The following is a 15,683-nucleotide window of genomic DNA, read 5'->3' on the forward strand; positions in this document are numbered from 1 at the left end:
TGCACAGAGTTTTGGCAGCTGTATAGAAATACGGTGAAAGCTTGATAATGAGCAAGTTTGCATGAAAATTCCCTGTCGCTGGAGCTCACGATTTATCCGCTGGCTCGCCCACGGACAGGTTTGCTCGCGATGATGGACATTTTGAGATTTCCCTGCGAGAAAGACAAACAGCAAGATGAGCAAGGAAATATCACTGAGGAGACATTTTCTTCCTCACCAGAAAGGTTTGTGTGCCTTTTCGCCAACATCTCAGGCGCTCATTCACACCCATGGCGTCCATCCTTCGTAGAGCACCGCAAGATTGTCCGCATCCATCGCCTCCCTGATCATCCACTCCACCTGCTCCGGCACCGTGCTGCGCCTGGCGGGATCCGGATCTCTGCCCTCCAGCTTCATGCGAATGCGTCGCCACACGGACACCGCATAAGCATTCCTCTTCTGCAGATTCTGATGCGCTTCCTTGACTCTCACCTCACTCTTCTCCGCCATCGCCTCGTGATGGTACTTCTTCAGCTCCGACGGCCCATCGAAGATCCCATCAATGCTCTGCAGAAGACTCTCAATCTGCTGCAGAATCTCACGTGGATTCTCCAGTCGCCGGAGATTCTCTGTCAAAGCGTCAAAAGTGGTTGTGAAGTGTTTGTTCTTCGTCAAATACTCCTTCGTGGCATTCTGATGCTTTCCCTCCATCTTCAGACTGCTCTTCAGCAATCCTCGCACTTCCGTTGACACTCTCACAAAGTCTGCATTGACGGATTCGAGTTTGTCAGCGTGTTGACCAACAAGTTGCCATCTAGCTGCCAAATCCTTCTCCAAGAAGAACAACTTGTGCCTCGTCTCGATCAAGACACTCTCGCACTGCTTCTTCACCCCCTCCAGCCACTCCTCACTGATCTCCCTGTCCACTGGCAATAGCTCAAGGAAGGCCTTCTCATTCTTGTCCAGTTTCTCCACTTTCTTCTGCAATCCATCTTGTCTCTCATCCAACAATTGCACCAACGCCAGAAATCCCTTTTCACCCTCGCGCTGCTTCGCAATTCCACCCTCATAGGCCAGAATCTCCTTGTAGTTCGCACTGGCGATCTTCGACAGTCGCTGAAACTTCTCCACAACAGTCTTGCGCATCATTCTCATGCCTGGATAGAGAGAATCCGAGTGTCCGGAAGTGCCTGTCATGTTGGCGATGACTTTCTTCATCTTCTCATGAATCACCATCAATTCCTGATGCATCTTCTGAATGCTAATCTCCCAGGCATTTATCGCATCCACGGAGGACTTCAGTTTCTGCAGAAAAGCCTTGCGCGAGTGAACAGTGCTGCACTCATGCTCATTCTGACGCCACGCGTACGCCATGCCGATGATCTCCAGCGTCCTGGCCTTGGCGCCATTCACTCTGATCTGCTCAGTGTAGAATGGCATCCGATACTTGCATTGCAAATTGTAGAACATCTGATTTGTCTGCATTTCTCTCGATTTCTCCACTTCATAGTCTTTGTTGCGCAAATCAGCCTTCTCCTTCCACTCCTTGTCCGCAAAGGCATCGACAATTCCTCGCAAACTACTTCTCTTGCTCAAATCATGTCGCCAAGTGCTGGAGAAATTCTCCAGCAATCCCACAATCATCAATCCACGACTGTAGTCAATGATGGGCTTCAGCAGTTGGCACACAAATGTGCTGATGTACTTATCATGAGAGCTGAACAGCTGTTCCCACATGTTATTAGTCGCTGGACTGGCGCTGCGGAAGGCGCAAGCAATCTGCAGCGTGCAAGTGAAGAGCTCAATGATTGCCTGAAGCTTCCTCAGAGACCACAATCTCACAAGGATCTCTCTCGTCTCCGGATCAGTGAAGATCTTCTGTGAAAAAGCAAACTTAGCCACAAAATTACATCAAACAATCCTTTTTATACTCACAATTTGACGCTTTTCATGGGCAATTTCATCCACTTTCTCCAACTCCTTCAGCACAACAGAATCTTTCACACCATCCAGAATGTCCTGAAAGGCATTTTCTATGCTGGGAAAGGCGTCATAAAGCTGCACGAGTAGAATTTGACCCGTTGTCCTGACTTCTTCACTCCTGTATTGGCAAACGAGTTGCTCAAAGCTCTCCTGAAGGTGCTTCTCAATATTCTGACCTGAATTGTGATTCTCACAACTCAACTCCTTCTCCGTATCACTTATCATCTGTTCCAGCGATATGTTGTCATGCTGCAGAGCAGAAACTGTCGTAATCATCGTCAGCACAGAAGCGTCATCATCGATTATCTTCTGTATGATTCCCAGAACCATTTCCTTCGCAAACGTGTGACTGCATTCCCAAATGTTGTTCACAATTTCCATCACTGCGCTGAGATTCTGACGACCAGTCTTGAAGGTCTCATTGCAACCCTCGAGGAAGTTGGCAAACTGCTGAATTTCCACAGTCTCAAGCAGGAGATTTTCCTCACTGCTATCCAAGGACTTTCTAATGTAGTACAGAATTGATCGCTCAAAGCTGCACTGAACGGACGATTGCATCTGTTTGAAGTCAGAAATTGTGTAGTTTTGCTGCATTTCTGCCAAGGTGAAGTTCAGTATTCGCTGACTTTCATACGAAGATTGCTGAACAGTTTGAATGTGAGACGCCAAGGAGGAGCAGAATTTCCAGCACGGCACGCCAATGTCCCACAATTCCATCGCCTTCTGACCAGCCTCGGCATTGCGATTCTCCGCCAGCAACTTCTGACACTGCCAACAGATATCCTGACTCCTCCTGGCAATCTCAGCATCAATGAGGAACGGCTCCAAGTCCACATACATTGACATCTGCTCGAAGACATCACGCAGAATTCTCAATTCCTCGTGATAAGAGCGATTCATTTCGCGACACAGCGTGCTTCCCTCCTTGCACAGATCCTGCGACGCAATCTCCCTAATCCCATCAAACTCATTGAGATCCAATTCGCACATGATCAAATCCAAGTCTCGCTGTTCCGGAATCACCACAATTTGTCGCGGATGCGCCACAGAATTCCCCTGATTTCCCATAATCTCCGCCAAGACAGCAAAAACTTCTGTCCTCTTCTTCATCAGCTGCATTCTCTCACCAGGAATCGTCAGAACACCGCAATTGCGCTCCTTCGGACACTCTGACATCGTCTTGAGAAGCTTCAAGTGAGCCTCAAGAGTCTCCACTTTCTCCGTCGCCGCATCGCGACTCGTTGCCGCCTTCGCCAGTGGTTTCGCATGTCCCATCAACGCCTCCAGAACCTCTACAGTTGCCCACCTTTAAGAAACAAGAACAACCACAATTGTGTGTGCTTCCAGAGAAAAGTCCTCAAGTGAGAGCTAGAGATTAATTTCAAGGGGGAGATAATACAGTCAGAAGTGGTGTACAATTCAGAGGAAGTACTTCAGAAGTGAAAGTGTTGAAAAACCTTCAATATTCCTTTCTTCTGTGCTTCTTTAACTGACTAATCATCCAAATCCTTTAGATTTCCTTCGATTTTCATGCAGAAACAAATGTAATTATCTTTTTTCTAGGTTATGTAAGGAATTAAAGAGAGATTTTGTGAATATTTCGCATTTAAGCGTATCAATTCTTGTGCTAAAGTCGACAAGATTGCTAATCATTGGCAGAATTCAGCATTTTCATGCGATAAAACATTGCTAAACACTGCAAATTGAGTTGAAGTCGAACATAACCTCAAAAAAGGTATTTTTGGCTTGGAAAATGCTTATTTAGATCACTTTTTCCACGATTTCGACTCTGAATCAGCAAATTTTGAGTTGAAAAGATGGTTTTATCACCTAGAAAGCTTTCAATTAGAGTCTTTTAAGCTCTCTTCGTGATGATTTTGAAGTTATGGATAGAAAAAACGCTCAAAAAAGCGGTTTTAAGTGGTTTGTTACAGAAATATCGCATAAAACCATGGGAATTAATGTACATCTTAAGGTAAATCGGCCTTAAGATTGGTCCTTCGAGCCGGATGTGCTGGAAGTGTTAAGAAGTGGTGTACAGATTAAGAGCACAATTATCTCCCCTTTGATTAATTGATAGAAGCCATGCAATTCTTTGTGGGATATTTATGGTGTTTAGTATGCTCAATAACACTACCGATTAGTCTTCCAGCTTCTTGTCATTTCTTCGTACCGCAATTTTAGCATCTCCCTCTCCTGCGCCGCGCCGCTGGATGTTTGCTTTGCCTCCACATACCCATTAGTGGTGTCATCATCCTCACCCACTGCCCAGTCCACCAGGGGATCGTACACAAAGGCCTCGAGGAGCGTCAGCAGTGTCTCTCGGCCTCGCTTCAGAGCTTTCAGCACATTCTCGCATGCCAATCGGAATGTTCCCTGCAATAAAATCATCATACATTTACTATAGCTCCGGCTATATTGGCTGAAAGAGTGTCAAGTTCAGCATGGAAAAAAAGCAACGAAAGGATGGAGTTGATGAGGCTGCAGATAATTCTCCCAATTGATTCTAAAATCAGGCTAAAATACACACAAATTAAGGGTGTTTTTGACCTCTTTAGCTTGTTTAACAATTGCAAATTCACCCAAAACAGCAAATAAACTACATTCCCATCAATTCTTCACCCGCTTTTATGTGTCCAAGAAAGGACGACATTTCCTCCGTTGAATATTCCACGTAATAAGGTGAGACTCATATCAATTTCCCCAACATGAGTCCTAAAATAGCATTTTGTCACACATTTTGAGGTGAATTTATGCATGAGAGACAGCGCAGAAAAATGAGCAGCACTTATATTTGATTATTATTGTTATGTGACGATTCCGCCTGTATTTTATACTCCACGCCTTAATGTCTCTCTCTCTCTCGTCTCTGTGCGCCCAATGGAGTCAATAATACTTGAATTTTCCGGCTGTGTGACTCGATGAGGGCGCGATAAGATTGAGCGGACTTCCTGGGGTGTTTTTTCTGTTGATATCTCCGGAGCGCCAAATCACGAAAAAGTGATAAAGCAAAGACGATCAGCTGAAACAATTGCCACGGTGATAAAGGTGACTTTATGCTTATTAAACAGCTCCAGAGAGTGAGAGATTTATTAATATTAATTTTCCACCATTTTCCTTCCACACTGATTACTTTCGCGCCAAATGATTTATCAGAGAAACACTCTTTGTGTGTGTGTGTGATCGATTGTGGATGAGGATTCAATAATAAATCACTATAAAAACTCTTTCCCTGTTTGCTTTCCTTCTCCAATCAAACACTCTTTCTCTGCATGAATTGCTTCCTTCTCGAATGGGGAAAAATCAATGGTAAAAATCTCTCTGCAACGCTTATATTTTGTGTGTTTATCTATTCTTCCCAAATGAACGAAATGAACTCATTTGCAGTGTTGTGTTTAGATGATTTTTCCACCTGCTGAACTTCCCAATATTTCTGTATTTTTCCACACATTTCACGGTCTTTCAATTCTTTTTTTCACTTCACGTGGGAAGTGAGCAAATTCTTTTTGCTGTGTAATGGAAAAATTGCGAAACATTCTGTGCATTTCTCAAGGGCACAACATTAAGACAGATGATCATAAATTCATCACTAAAAGTCATGCTGAACAGTCGTTGTGAGTTTGAAAATTCCCCAATGCTTGATACTTTTCACGAAACTTATCAAACCTCATCAATTTCCATCTCTCCTGCGCTCTCCAGCTCTTCTGTTGTGCTTGTTTGTGTGCGTCTCTCGGACTTTCCACGCGAAGCTCTGTCTGCCACTTGATGCTTCTCCCCTTGAAAACACCAGCGTCAGTTTGAGAATAGAAATTAGTGGAAATTCACGCTCTCTTGCGCCTCTATCAAATTTCCGTCTGTGCTTTTTGATTACCGCCGCAGAGGTCGAACTTTATCAGTTGGACCACCACCACAAATTTCTTGTGCAACATCTCAGAACTTCTTCCGACGCCTCGTCATCTTAGCTTTGGGAAACTCGTTGTCGAATTGAAGATGAGCCAAAAATTGCCGTGTAGTGATGATTGATGTGAATTCACTCGAAACTGTTTGTATTTGCAAATGTTTGCCACTCTCCAGCCAAGAGGCGAGCGTGAGGAAATTCTGTGAGAAAATCACTCTCTGTGTCGCGTAGATCTTGCCAGAAGATGGGCTGTGTATTGGTGATTTGCTTAATTTTTTGCCGCCAATCACTCGTCATTCGTGCAAATCCCGTCCCAGGAGCAGCAGAGTGTCTCTAAGCTAGTCATTCAGTGTGTTGAGAAAAGCGCGCATAAACAGTCAAGTGTGTGTGTGTGTGCAATGGATGAGGTCCTGACGAGGCCCGGCAGAGAGGATGGCTATGGCGATCGCGTCAGCAAGATCAAGAGTGATCTTGTCTTCTGGTCCATCGTCGACGGCGCCCTCGTGATCACGATTCTCTGCGGCAACACACTCACAATCCTCGCCATTCGCTTCAGCCGACGCCTGCGGAGCGCCATCTCCAATCTCTTCGTCCTCTCGCTGGCCATCTCAGACATCGTGGTGGGCTTCACCCTGCCCTACCACCTGGCCTTCTACGTGGGCTCCTCGCTGGGCAAGGTGGAGATCTGGTGTCTCCTGCGCTTCTTCCTCATCATCCTCGCCTGCTGCACGTCCATCTGGAACCTCATCGCCATCGCCGTGGATCGCTACATCGCCATCATTTACCCTCTGCACTACACCAGGTGAGCTTCCACCAGGTCGTATCAGTGCCTTGATAGACCAACAGATGGATTTATGAGAAGAATTCAATCAAAAAGTAGAAAAATAGAGCAAATTTCACTGATTCTCGTGATGTTAATAATCCAAAAATGCCCAAAATACACATACGACTCTTGCAAATTCAAGCGACGCAGTGGAAAAGCCAGTATTTGCATGCGTTTCTTGGAATTCCCAGGCAATAAATTACTGCTGTCATTTGAGAAAATTGCCATTGAAACGACAGACAATCATTGGGTAATAATAAGACCTCTTCCAACTCTTCAGGTACATGACGAAGAAAGTGGCGCTGCTTCTGCTGAGCATCGGCTGGATGCTGGGCATCCTTATAGCCACTGTTCCTCTGTTCTGGAACAACTGGAGCACGGCGAGTGAGTGCGAATTCGACGAGATCCTGAAGCCTTGGTACATGGCAGGAGTCATAACTCCTGTCTTCTCAATGGTCTGGCTATGTCTCCTCATAGTCTACAGTCGCATTTACCGCGAGGCTTCGAAGCAAGTGAAGCAAATGCGCTCCTCTGCCTCCAATCTCAACCAAGTTCCCTCGGATTGGAAGTCAGTTCAGGTAGAAATCTTCAGTTATTCATGTCTTGGCTTCCTCATTCTGAATCTTTGGCTGTCTTCAGGTTGTTCTCCTGATTCTGGGATGTTTCTCCATTTGCTGGCTGCCCTATTTTGCCATCGCCACATCGCAAATCTTCAGAATGCTGAATCACAGTTCGGCAACACTGTACAAAGGCGCCTTCTCACTGGCCATGGCCAATTCCGGCATGAATCCCCTCATCTATGCGTGGAAGAATCGCAACTTCCGGAAGGCTTTCAGCAATCTTCTGCGCTGCAAAAATCCCGACTCCTTCACACCAATCGACAACAACACCGCAGTTCACAACAGATCACGCAAAACATCAGCCGACGGCCAGGAAAGTCCTCCGGAAGTCACTGCAGCGTCGCCAAAGACGGACAACCGCCAGGAAGTGGAGGATGATCCTGAGATTCACAACAAGAGCGCCAGAAGCAGCTACGATGCCCAGAGTTCGGACACCATGACGACGCACTTGAGCAAATTCAGCACCTCAACGAGCGCCTCCTGAACATTCCCGCGCGCCCTTCTTCTGGTGCAATTTCCACCACAATCATCGAAGTGATGCGGCTATTTTTCGCGCCACAGCGCGTGCATCCTCTTCAAGACACCAACAGAGAGAGAGCATCGCAACGTGCTGTTTTAATCTTTCTCCCACACATAATGCAGGATGAATGCGAAAAACACTTTCAATCAATATTTTAAATGCTACATTGCCAAATAGATAAGATGCATTCGCATATATATTGTGAAAAGTTGTGCCGCTTGAGAGAGTTCAATGTGAAGCTTCACTTTGCCTCTTCATTCAACATCTCTCCATCTCTCTCTTTCTCTCTTTCTCTCTTTCTTCTTACGAAATATAGACAAAGTTTAAGTACAAAATGATGAGATTTTTCATTTTTTCTTCTTCCCCTCCTCAAGAGGCGCAATTGATTTGAAGAAACAGCAAATAATGAGTCAGTGTTCAGAAAGGGTCAATCATTGTTGAATTGAGAGATTATTTGTGAAGTTCCAAATACCATAGAAGGTTGGCATTTAAGTAGCTAACTCCTCCTGCTGTCACATCTCGCTGCGTCCCTGTTCCTACAGACAACGCACTTCACTGCTTCGCGATCACGATACGACTGACTTCCTCGCGTGTTTCTCCGCGTCCTCCCTCAGTGCTGCCTCTACCGTCAAATAATACTAACAGCGAGAGTCTCGTCAGAAGGAGAAGACCGCCATGACAGTGGCATTCCCGCCACAAGCTCTCCAGGGATACCAATTGAGCAGGACTGAGTCTTTTGCCGGGGGAATTCGACTTACAAATTGAGAAATTATTTGTGATTAAAAAGGGGGGAAATTCTGTACAAATCAATTTCAAATGACACGCCTCTCAACCAATCATCTCCCAAACTGTCCTTCTCTCTTAACTCTTGTTATCGCTCTTCAGCGGATTGTGTACAACTAATTAATTTCTCCACGCCAATTTGTCAAAAATTTCCAATACAATCTCTTCATTGACTGATAAGTCACATAATTATTAGGCATGAAAATACTTCTTATCTCTGAAACACTCTGTGATTTAAGAAAGAAAATACAGACTCACCTCAATTCCCGTGACGCCCAAGGCTTTCTCCAGGTTCTGCGTCATGCGGAAGGGAATCTTCTCTGGCACTCGCAGCGTCTTACCCTTCTCGAAGCACACATTGTAGTCAATGTGGACAATTTCGCCGGTGCTGAGATTCACCAGCACATTGTCCAGATGCCTGTCGCCCAGGCCAATGATGTACCCAATCACACTCATCACGGCCAGCGACAGTGAGTAGTTCCGCACAATCTGTCGCCACTCGGCCGCCGTTGTGCTGGTGCACCAGAACTCCCGACTCAGCAGATCCCGTGGGGTCTCCATGGACAGCTCCGTCAGGACGTCGCGCAGCACTTCCAGTGGCCACGAGGAGCGCGCATCAGTGACTTTCATGCCCTTCTCCAGCAACTTTGGCGTCAATTTGCTGAAGAACAGCTCAGAAGGGCGCAAAATCGGGCTGATTTCCTTATCCTTGCGCGGCTTCGACGCCTCTCTCTGCTGCCACTTCTTGTACACCGAGAAGATGGGCAGCACTCCGTCCACCCAACTGATCAGTCCCGATTGTGGACCCAGAGGAATCACCGAATAGTGTCTGGCACGATAGGAGGACACATTTCCATTGCAGTCAATCGTTCTGGTCATCATTGAGTTGGCAATTGAGAGGAATTGCATGATTCTCTCATCCAGATGCAAATCCTCCAGTCCCTTGAACAAGTACGTGTACTTATTCCCGTCACTTCCGCAGAAAGCCAACTTCTTCGGCTTCGTCTTCGTATTGAGAATTTGCACCATATTCTCAACGGATCGAATGTAGATGTGTTGCTTCCCAGAATTCTCCACGCCCGGCATTGAAATCACTGTGTTCCGGAACTCAGACAGCGTTGGACTGATGTCACTCATCTTGAGGACAAAGTTTGAACGCTTCTGAACACGCTGTTGGAAAACTCCACAGAGTGACTTAAACTTGTGCCACGGCATCAAAGGCGTCTCCATTCGCATGGGTTCCTTTAGCAGATCACTCAACTCCACAATCACCTTCAGGAATCGCTCCTGAAAAGCCGCCTCGTGCTTCGTTTCTGGCTCACGCGAAACTGCCCTCTTCAGCTTGTCCATCGTCACCACGATTGGCTTCATCAGCTGGTGATATTGCTCAGCAAACTTCCCATAATTGGCATCTGTGACGCCGTCTTGAGTGATTTTCTTGTCCAACTCTGTGAACTTCTTGCTGGAATCCACATAAGTCTGAGACATTGTGACCAGACACATTTCATCCCAGAGCAGACAAATCCGACGGAGTTCCCGGACAAGCAGCTGCACTTGAGACACCGTGTCTGCCGCTTGACTCGACAGTGTGTCCAGGAGAGAATAGAAGCACTCACTGAGAGTGTTGCTCTCCTCGCTCTTCTCACCCTGCGCCGCCCCAACAACAGCCGGAAAGATGATGATGTGCGGCGAATCCTCAGCCACGCGACACAGAAGCTCAGACACTCTCCGCCTCACGTACGGTTCGTGGTGATTCAAGCGGGAGAAGAGCTGAGGAATTATCACTTTCCACGGTGACGTTGGAGTCGACGCCAATCCCTCTTCCAGCACTTCTTGCAATCCCAGGGCGTGCTTCACGATCAATCTCAGCAGACGCAGAGTTGCGGCAACGGTGGAACTCGTGCCATCGTCATCCACCTTGCCAACAGTTCCCAACTGGAGATACTTGAAGTAGGCATCGGCTGCCATCTCGTAATATCCGTACACGTGCTTGTGCGCTCTCCTCCAAATGCCAATGATCACTTGCAGCTGCTCAGGCGAAATCTTCTCCAAGCTGGAGATCTTCCTCAAGTGCTTCTCCAGCAGTTCAGTGGAACTTCCATCGCCTGGCTCAATGTCATCCACCTCCATTGGCACTTGATGTTCACTCAAAATCGCCACCACGCGCTTAATCTCCTCCTGAGACGCTTCGGGAATGGCCTGAGCAATGCCCGCAATGTCTGTGGATTGGAACAGTGTGTTACTCGGACGATTCTCAACCATCTTCCTGCCCCACTTGTAGCACCATCCACCGAAGGCATTCCAGGCTTTCGCCAGATCTGGACACTGCTTCACCGCAGCCGCTATCAACTTCCCCGTGGCCAGATCAACGGCCGGCACGAGATTGTTGGAAGCATAATCCGCACAGGGCTTCACATCCGGCAACTCCTGCAGAAGCCTTCCCAGCGGACTCTTGTCCACCAGATGCTTCTCATCCTCCGGCAGCAACCACTCGCTGATGGTGAGAAAGATCCTGGAGCCTCTCTCACTGATTTCCGAATCATTCTGACTGGCCAGATGCGAACGAATGCCAAGCGCCGTGGCTGCTGTAAACTGAACAGCAAACTCCCTCTTCTCCGGGAAGCAATACAGCCACTTGCTGGTCTCATAGACAGCTCTGCCCAGATTCACACTCCACAGCGACGGAGTCTCCAGCGTTGTCTGATGCATCAGCGCTTCACAAGCATCCACAAGAGATGTCTTGTCAGGAGACAGAGAAGTGAAGCAGTTGCTTCTTGAGTAGTACTTCTCCAATTCCCTCTTGCACAGTTGCAAACTGCCTTCCTTCCTCGCCATTGACACCATGTCCAGTCGCAGCATCGCATTGAGATCGTCAACCTTCTTCGACGATCCACAGAGTAATTCTGCCCAGAAGAGAATCCTCATCAGCGTGAGAGAGCCGAAGGTTTTGTCCACAGACAGTGAATCCACAGAGTATTCCTCCTTGGCAATCTTGTGGCAAATGTGATTCAACACTGTGAGATTGTTTAAGTGCTCTTGAGAGCGAGTTCTCAGCGCTTCCTGGAGTCCATTCTGCAAGATCTTCGAGCACATCTTCACCAGAGCAGGCGAGAGCATTGTCTCCAGCGGGAAGACACAGGCGATGGTGTTTTCAGCCAGAGAGATTATGTGGTGATAAGAGAAATTATTGCTGAACTCTGTGTCTTCCGAGAGAACTTCCCAATTCGACAGACAGTCTTCAACATTGCTCTCATCCTCGTCATAGGCAATCATGCAGCGCACTTGATCCGATGTCACGTTGATTAGTGGAATTGTGGCTCTGGGAATCGCTCTGGCCTCTTCAGCCTCCAGGAAGTCAGCCAGTTTCAGCCACTGTCCTGACCACAGCAAACACTGCACCAGCTGATCAGCTATAAACTCCCGAATGTGCAAGTCTAGCTTCTGATCCGCCTCCAGAATCTCCGCATAACCCGAAGCAGCAGTTTCTCTGTGTCCAGCCGCCTGTTCCGCTGCCATCTTCACCCACATCAGCCTCTTGCCCGTGATCTTCTTCGTCCAAGTGTACAATCCACTCAGCGAGTCACTCTCGCCATTCCGCAGCAGCGCCCAGGCAAGAGACATGAGAGTGTGCTCAAAGAGCGGTTCAGCCACTCTATTTGTCTCCAAGAGATTCCTAATTGTCGTCTCTGAGTATCTAATGACCATCTCAGGCTCCATGCAGTGCAGCGCCACGAGATCCACAGCTGTGCGTATGCGATTGAACCACTCATTGCACGTGATGGAGTTCAAGTGGAAGAAACTCCGGGCGGGCTTCTCTGGTCCCGGAAGGGCAAAAGCCGTGCCTTCAGTCGCACTGTAAATCGCCTTCTCGAGCGCCTCCATGAAGCCGAGCAGAATCCTCGCGTGTCTCTGATTCGCCATCACCGTCTCAATGCCATCCACCGTTGATGACTCCTTGAGATCCAGAATCCGGGCATCTTCCTTCACGATCGCCTCAATGCGCAAGAATGTCTCCTGTGGCTTCCCAAAGGGCGTCCTCAGCTTGTTCGCCACACAGAATTGCGCCGCTTCCCACTGAATCCACGACACCAGACAGCGAATGTCACTCAGCGCCGCTTCCTGATACTCATCACCCGATTGCTTCACTGTCCACGCACTCTTCAGCATCTCCCTGAGGAGATTGTCGCAGAACTCCATGGAATTGCTGAAGGTGATGTCCTCCAGGAACTTCCTGAAGTGATGCGGCCAAATCTCACTGACAATCGCCTGATTCTTGTGCCACTGCTGCATCTCACGAATGTGCAAATTCCACTTCCTTGCCATCCCCGTGAACTCATTCACTTGCCTCAGAGACACGTTGAGAGGAATCTTCCCGAAGATGTTGGAGTAAATCTCACGAATCTGCGAATTTGTGCTGCACATTTCAATGCAACACACTTCAGCCAATCCCGGAAAGATTCCATGATCCACCGTTGTGAACTTCTCCAGCAGATCATTGAGAATCATTGCACACTTCAGCACAACTTCCGCATCAGTCTTCTCCGTGGGCATTTCAATGATACTCTGCAGAATTCCCGAGAATGTGATGTTATCCTTCAGTGCTTCACTGTGCGCGGACGCTTGAAGGACAAGTTGATGACACCAATCCAGGAGAAGATTAAGCGCATGCCGAGGAATCTCCGTCTGTCCCAGGAGAACATCCATTGTGGACAAGATCATCTCGAAGTTGTCCGACGTTGGACTCTCTGACGTGTCTTCAGGGCTCATTTTGTTGATGATGCGAGAGACTTTGGCCTTCAGCAATCCACTGGAGGAAATGAAGTTGCCATTGTTTGTGCAATGAGCGACCAGAAGACCCACAACTGCGTGATGAACCAGTGGATATTGGCGCCAGATCTCATCCGTGACCGCGAGATTCGTCGTCAGCATCTCCAGCAGACTCGGTCGGAGTGCATAAAGTGCAATGATGGAAGTTGACGAGGCTGCCAAGCGAGCCAGACTGTTGAGATGGAAAATCACAAGATACTTTCCTCGCTCTGTTGTCATTAAGCAATCCCCAGATTCACTCTTCAGCACTTCCATCGCCGTTTCCAGTTCGGAGATGATGTGCGAATAGACTTTCTCCAGAATTGCCACATTCTTCACATCCACAATCTCTTGCCACAGCTTCACGAGAGCCTCTCGAATCCTGCCATCTCTGGAGAATCTCTCTCTCAGCAGATTTGTGTCTTCCAGCAGCATCTCGACAAACTCCATGGGAACTTTCGTCTTCATGCTTCGCACAAAGCCAACAACAACAAAGATGAGACTCAGCAATTGTCCAGGCGAGTATTCCTCAATCCTCTCCAGTTGAATCTCAATCAGACACTGAATCTCTTCCTTTGACACGTCAAATTTCGCACTGTTGCACTCGAAGAACAGCGCAATGTTCTCATTAATCGTCAGGATGACATCTTCCTCGCCAGGACTCTCCAGAATCGCCACCTTGGCCACTGAGAGGATTTTGGCGAAGCCATCGTGCAGGAATTCCTCTCCAATGGCAGAAATTGACTCTTCGCGCGTCACATCGATGCACTTGAGGATCGTGTTGAAGGCTCCGACGAAGGAGGCAAAAACCACAGATTGCTTGTCCTCCGCGGCGGCGGATTCCTTCGTCAACTCCTCACTGTTGAGCACGATGTCCTCGAGGATCTGGTCCAGGAGGCGCTCAGTGAATTTCATGTCTCTCAGCCAGAAGGGACGAAAGTTCTCGAGGATCTTTCCACAGTGATGCTTGACTTTGAGCGACTGTTCCGTCTCCAGATGCCATCCCACGAGGATGTCCACGATGTCAGTGAAGTAGAGTCGGAATTGGGCGGGATAGTGTCCCGCCACCGTGTCAATGATGCTGGAAACACTCAGGAAAACCTCCACATTGTCCGTCTTCTCCAGCAGATCCTTCAGTGTGTCCAAGAGTTTCGGCATCTGGTTCGAGATGTCAATTTCATGCTCTCTCATCAACTCCAGTGTCCTCTGCAGGACTCTCATCATTGTGCCGCGCAGGTTCTTGTGTGACTTGAAACTCTTCAGCACTCCGGAGCGGAATTGGAGGAAATCTGCGCGCATCACAATGCCAACTTTCGCCAGAATCTCCACCATGTGACTCTGGCACTCCTCCGGACCGTCCAGGAGGACGGTGAGGCAGGACTCCAGGATGGAGTCGAAGGAGCGACGGATGTAGTTGCTGTTCGTGGGATCCACAATCACTCCCTTCAGCTTTGCACACAAATCCAGAGCGCCATCGACGCTCCGCTCGGCACAGAGGCGATTCAGCAGCTTCGAGATCCGCATGTCCTCGGGAAAGCCGAAGGAGGACGCGTCACTGCGAGTCTTCGCCAGATTGCCAGATGATCCATCTGGAAGAGCCACAAGATGTTGAGACAAAAAGACCAGCGCGAGAACATCAACTTACATCTGTCCGGACTGGAGTGCTTCTTCCCCATGAGAATCACATGGTTGACCTTCGATCTCTTCACCACCCGCACACCACTCGATGTCCCTGGAGAGCATCCCGGAGGAATCACGGTTAAATCTGGCCGGGAAGTGACCACGAAGGCCTCTTGAAAATGTAAACAATGCGACGCCACTCACCTGTCATTCCTATCCCATCTTCATTCTCCTCCATTTCTTGCTACCTCGCATTCGATTCACGCAACTTTGCACTCGCGGAAGCTCCTTCGGCGCTCGTACTCACGCTTCACTGCCGAAATAACACGCGTTCGTGATGGAGCAACAGGCTAACGCGACGAGAAAATACTCCGTGTAATTTTTCTTATCGCACAGAACTTTGACAGCGCTCTGCAACTGAACGGAATTTCCGCGAGGGGCGCTGATGGCCACACACGTGGGAGATTCAAACACACTTGCAGCGCAACGGATGTTTGATAAGGAATTGTTCGATGGAAAAATTGCCTCTTACGTGGTTTTCTTTTGTGTTCTCACGCGAGTGCAAGAATGTACATTGTTCAAGAATTACGTGGATGATGTAAACTTCCATGTGGCGGCGAAAGAGGGCACGAGAGGCGATATATTTTGCAA

The 15,683-nt window shown here is 48.1% G+C and overlaps 2 protein-coding genes across 4 annotated transcripts; one reads left to right on the top strand and one right to left on the bottom strand.

Annotated features, from left to right (window-relative positions):
* Positions 1-45: 45 nt before the first annotated feature.
* Positions 46-15,379, bottom strand: LOC132261456 (serine/threonine-protein kinase Smg1). Of its 3 annotated transcripts, none has more exons than XM_059760285.1 (7): positions 15,237-15,379; positions 15,058-15,144; positions 8,865-15,001; positions 4,136-4,338; positions 1,915-3,268; positions 218-1,857; positions 46-152 (listed from the first exon to the last, which is right to left on the bottom strand). In XM_059760285.1, the coding sequence occupies exons 1-6, from the start codon at positions 15,268-15,270 to the stop codon at positions 262-264; spliced, it is 9,411 nt and encodes a 3,136-aa protein (XP_059616268.1). In that variant the 5' UTR covers positions 15,271-15,379; the 3' UTR covers positions 46-152; positions 218-261. The 3 variants fall into 3 exon arrangements, with proteins under 3 accessions (XP_059616268.1, XP_059616266.1, XP_059616265.1); XM_059760283.1 differs by having other exon boundaries at positions 218-1,854; positions 4,100-4,338; XM_059760282.1 differs by having other exon boundaries at positions 4,100-4,338.
* On the top strand, positions 6,216-8,280 carry LOC132261457 (histamine H2 receptor-like). Its single transcript, XM_059760286.1, has 3 exons — positions 6,216-6,662; positions 6,964-7,261; positions 7,323-8,280. Exons 1-3 carry the CDS (start codon positions 6,259-6,261, stop codon positions 7,785-7,787), a joined length of 1,167 nt encoding a protein of 388 aa, XP_059616269.1. The 5' UTR covers positions 6,216-6,258; the 3' UTR covers positions 7,788-8,280.
* Positions 15,380-15,683: the final 304 nt, after the last annotated feature.

The sequence above is a fragment of the Phlebotomus argentipes genome, unplaced genomic scaffold (genome assembly GCF_947086385.1).
Source record: "Phlebotomus argentipes unplaced genomic scaffold, Phlebotomus argentipes genome assembly contig_15, whole genome shotgun sequence".
Taxonomy (NCBI): Eukaryota; Metazoa; Arthropoda; class Insecta; order Diptera; family Psychodidae; genus Phlebotomus; species Phlebotomus argentipes.

What these genes read in the sequence shown, in the direction of transcription:
- LOC132261457 (XM_059760286.1), top strand. Translation starts at nt 6,259, where the DNA reads ATGGATGAGGTCCTGACGAGGCCCGGCAGAGAGGATGGCTATGGCGAT. An exon ending in TACCCTCTGCACTACACCAG is followed by an intron (nt 6,663 to 6,963) that starts GTGAGCTTCCAC and finishes CCAACTCTTCAG; the next exon opens with GTACATGACGAAGAAAGTGG. An exon ending in CGGATTGGAAGTCAGTTCAG is followed by an intron (nt 7,262 to 7,322) that starts GTAGAAATCTTC and finishes GGCTGTCTTCAG; the next exon opens with GTTGTTCTCCTGATTCTGGG.
- LOC132261456 (XM_059760282.1), bottom strand. Translation starts at nt 15,270, where the DNA reads ATGGAGGAGAATGAAGATGGGATAGGAATGACAG. An exon ending in AGATGGGATAGGAATGACAG is followed by an intron (nt 15,145 to 15,236) that starts GTGAGTGGCGTC and finishes GATGCTCTCCAG; the next exon opens with GGACATCGAGTGGTGTGCGG. An exon ending in AGAAGCTGGAAGACTAATCG is followed by an intron (nt 3,269 to 4,099) that starts GTAGTGTTATTG and finishes TGTTTCTTAAAG; the next exon opens with GTGGGCAACTGTAGAGGTTC.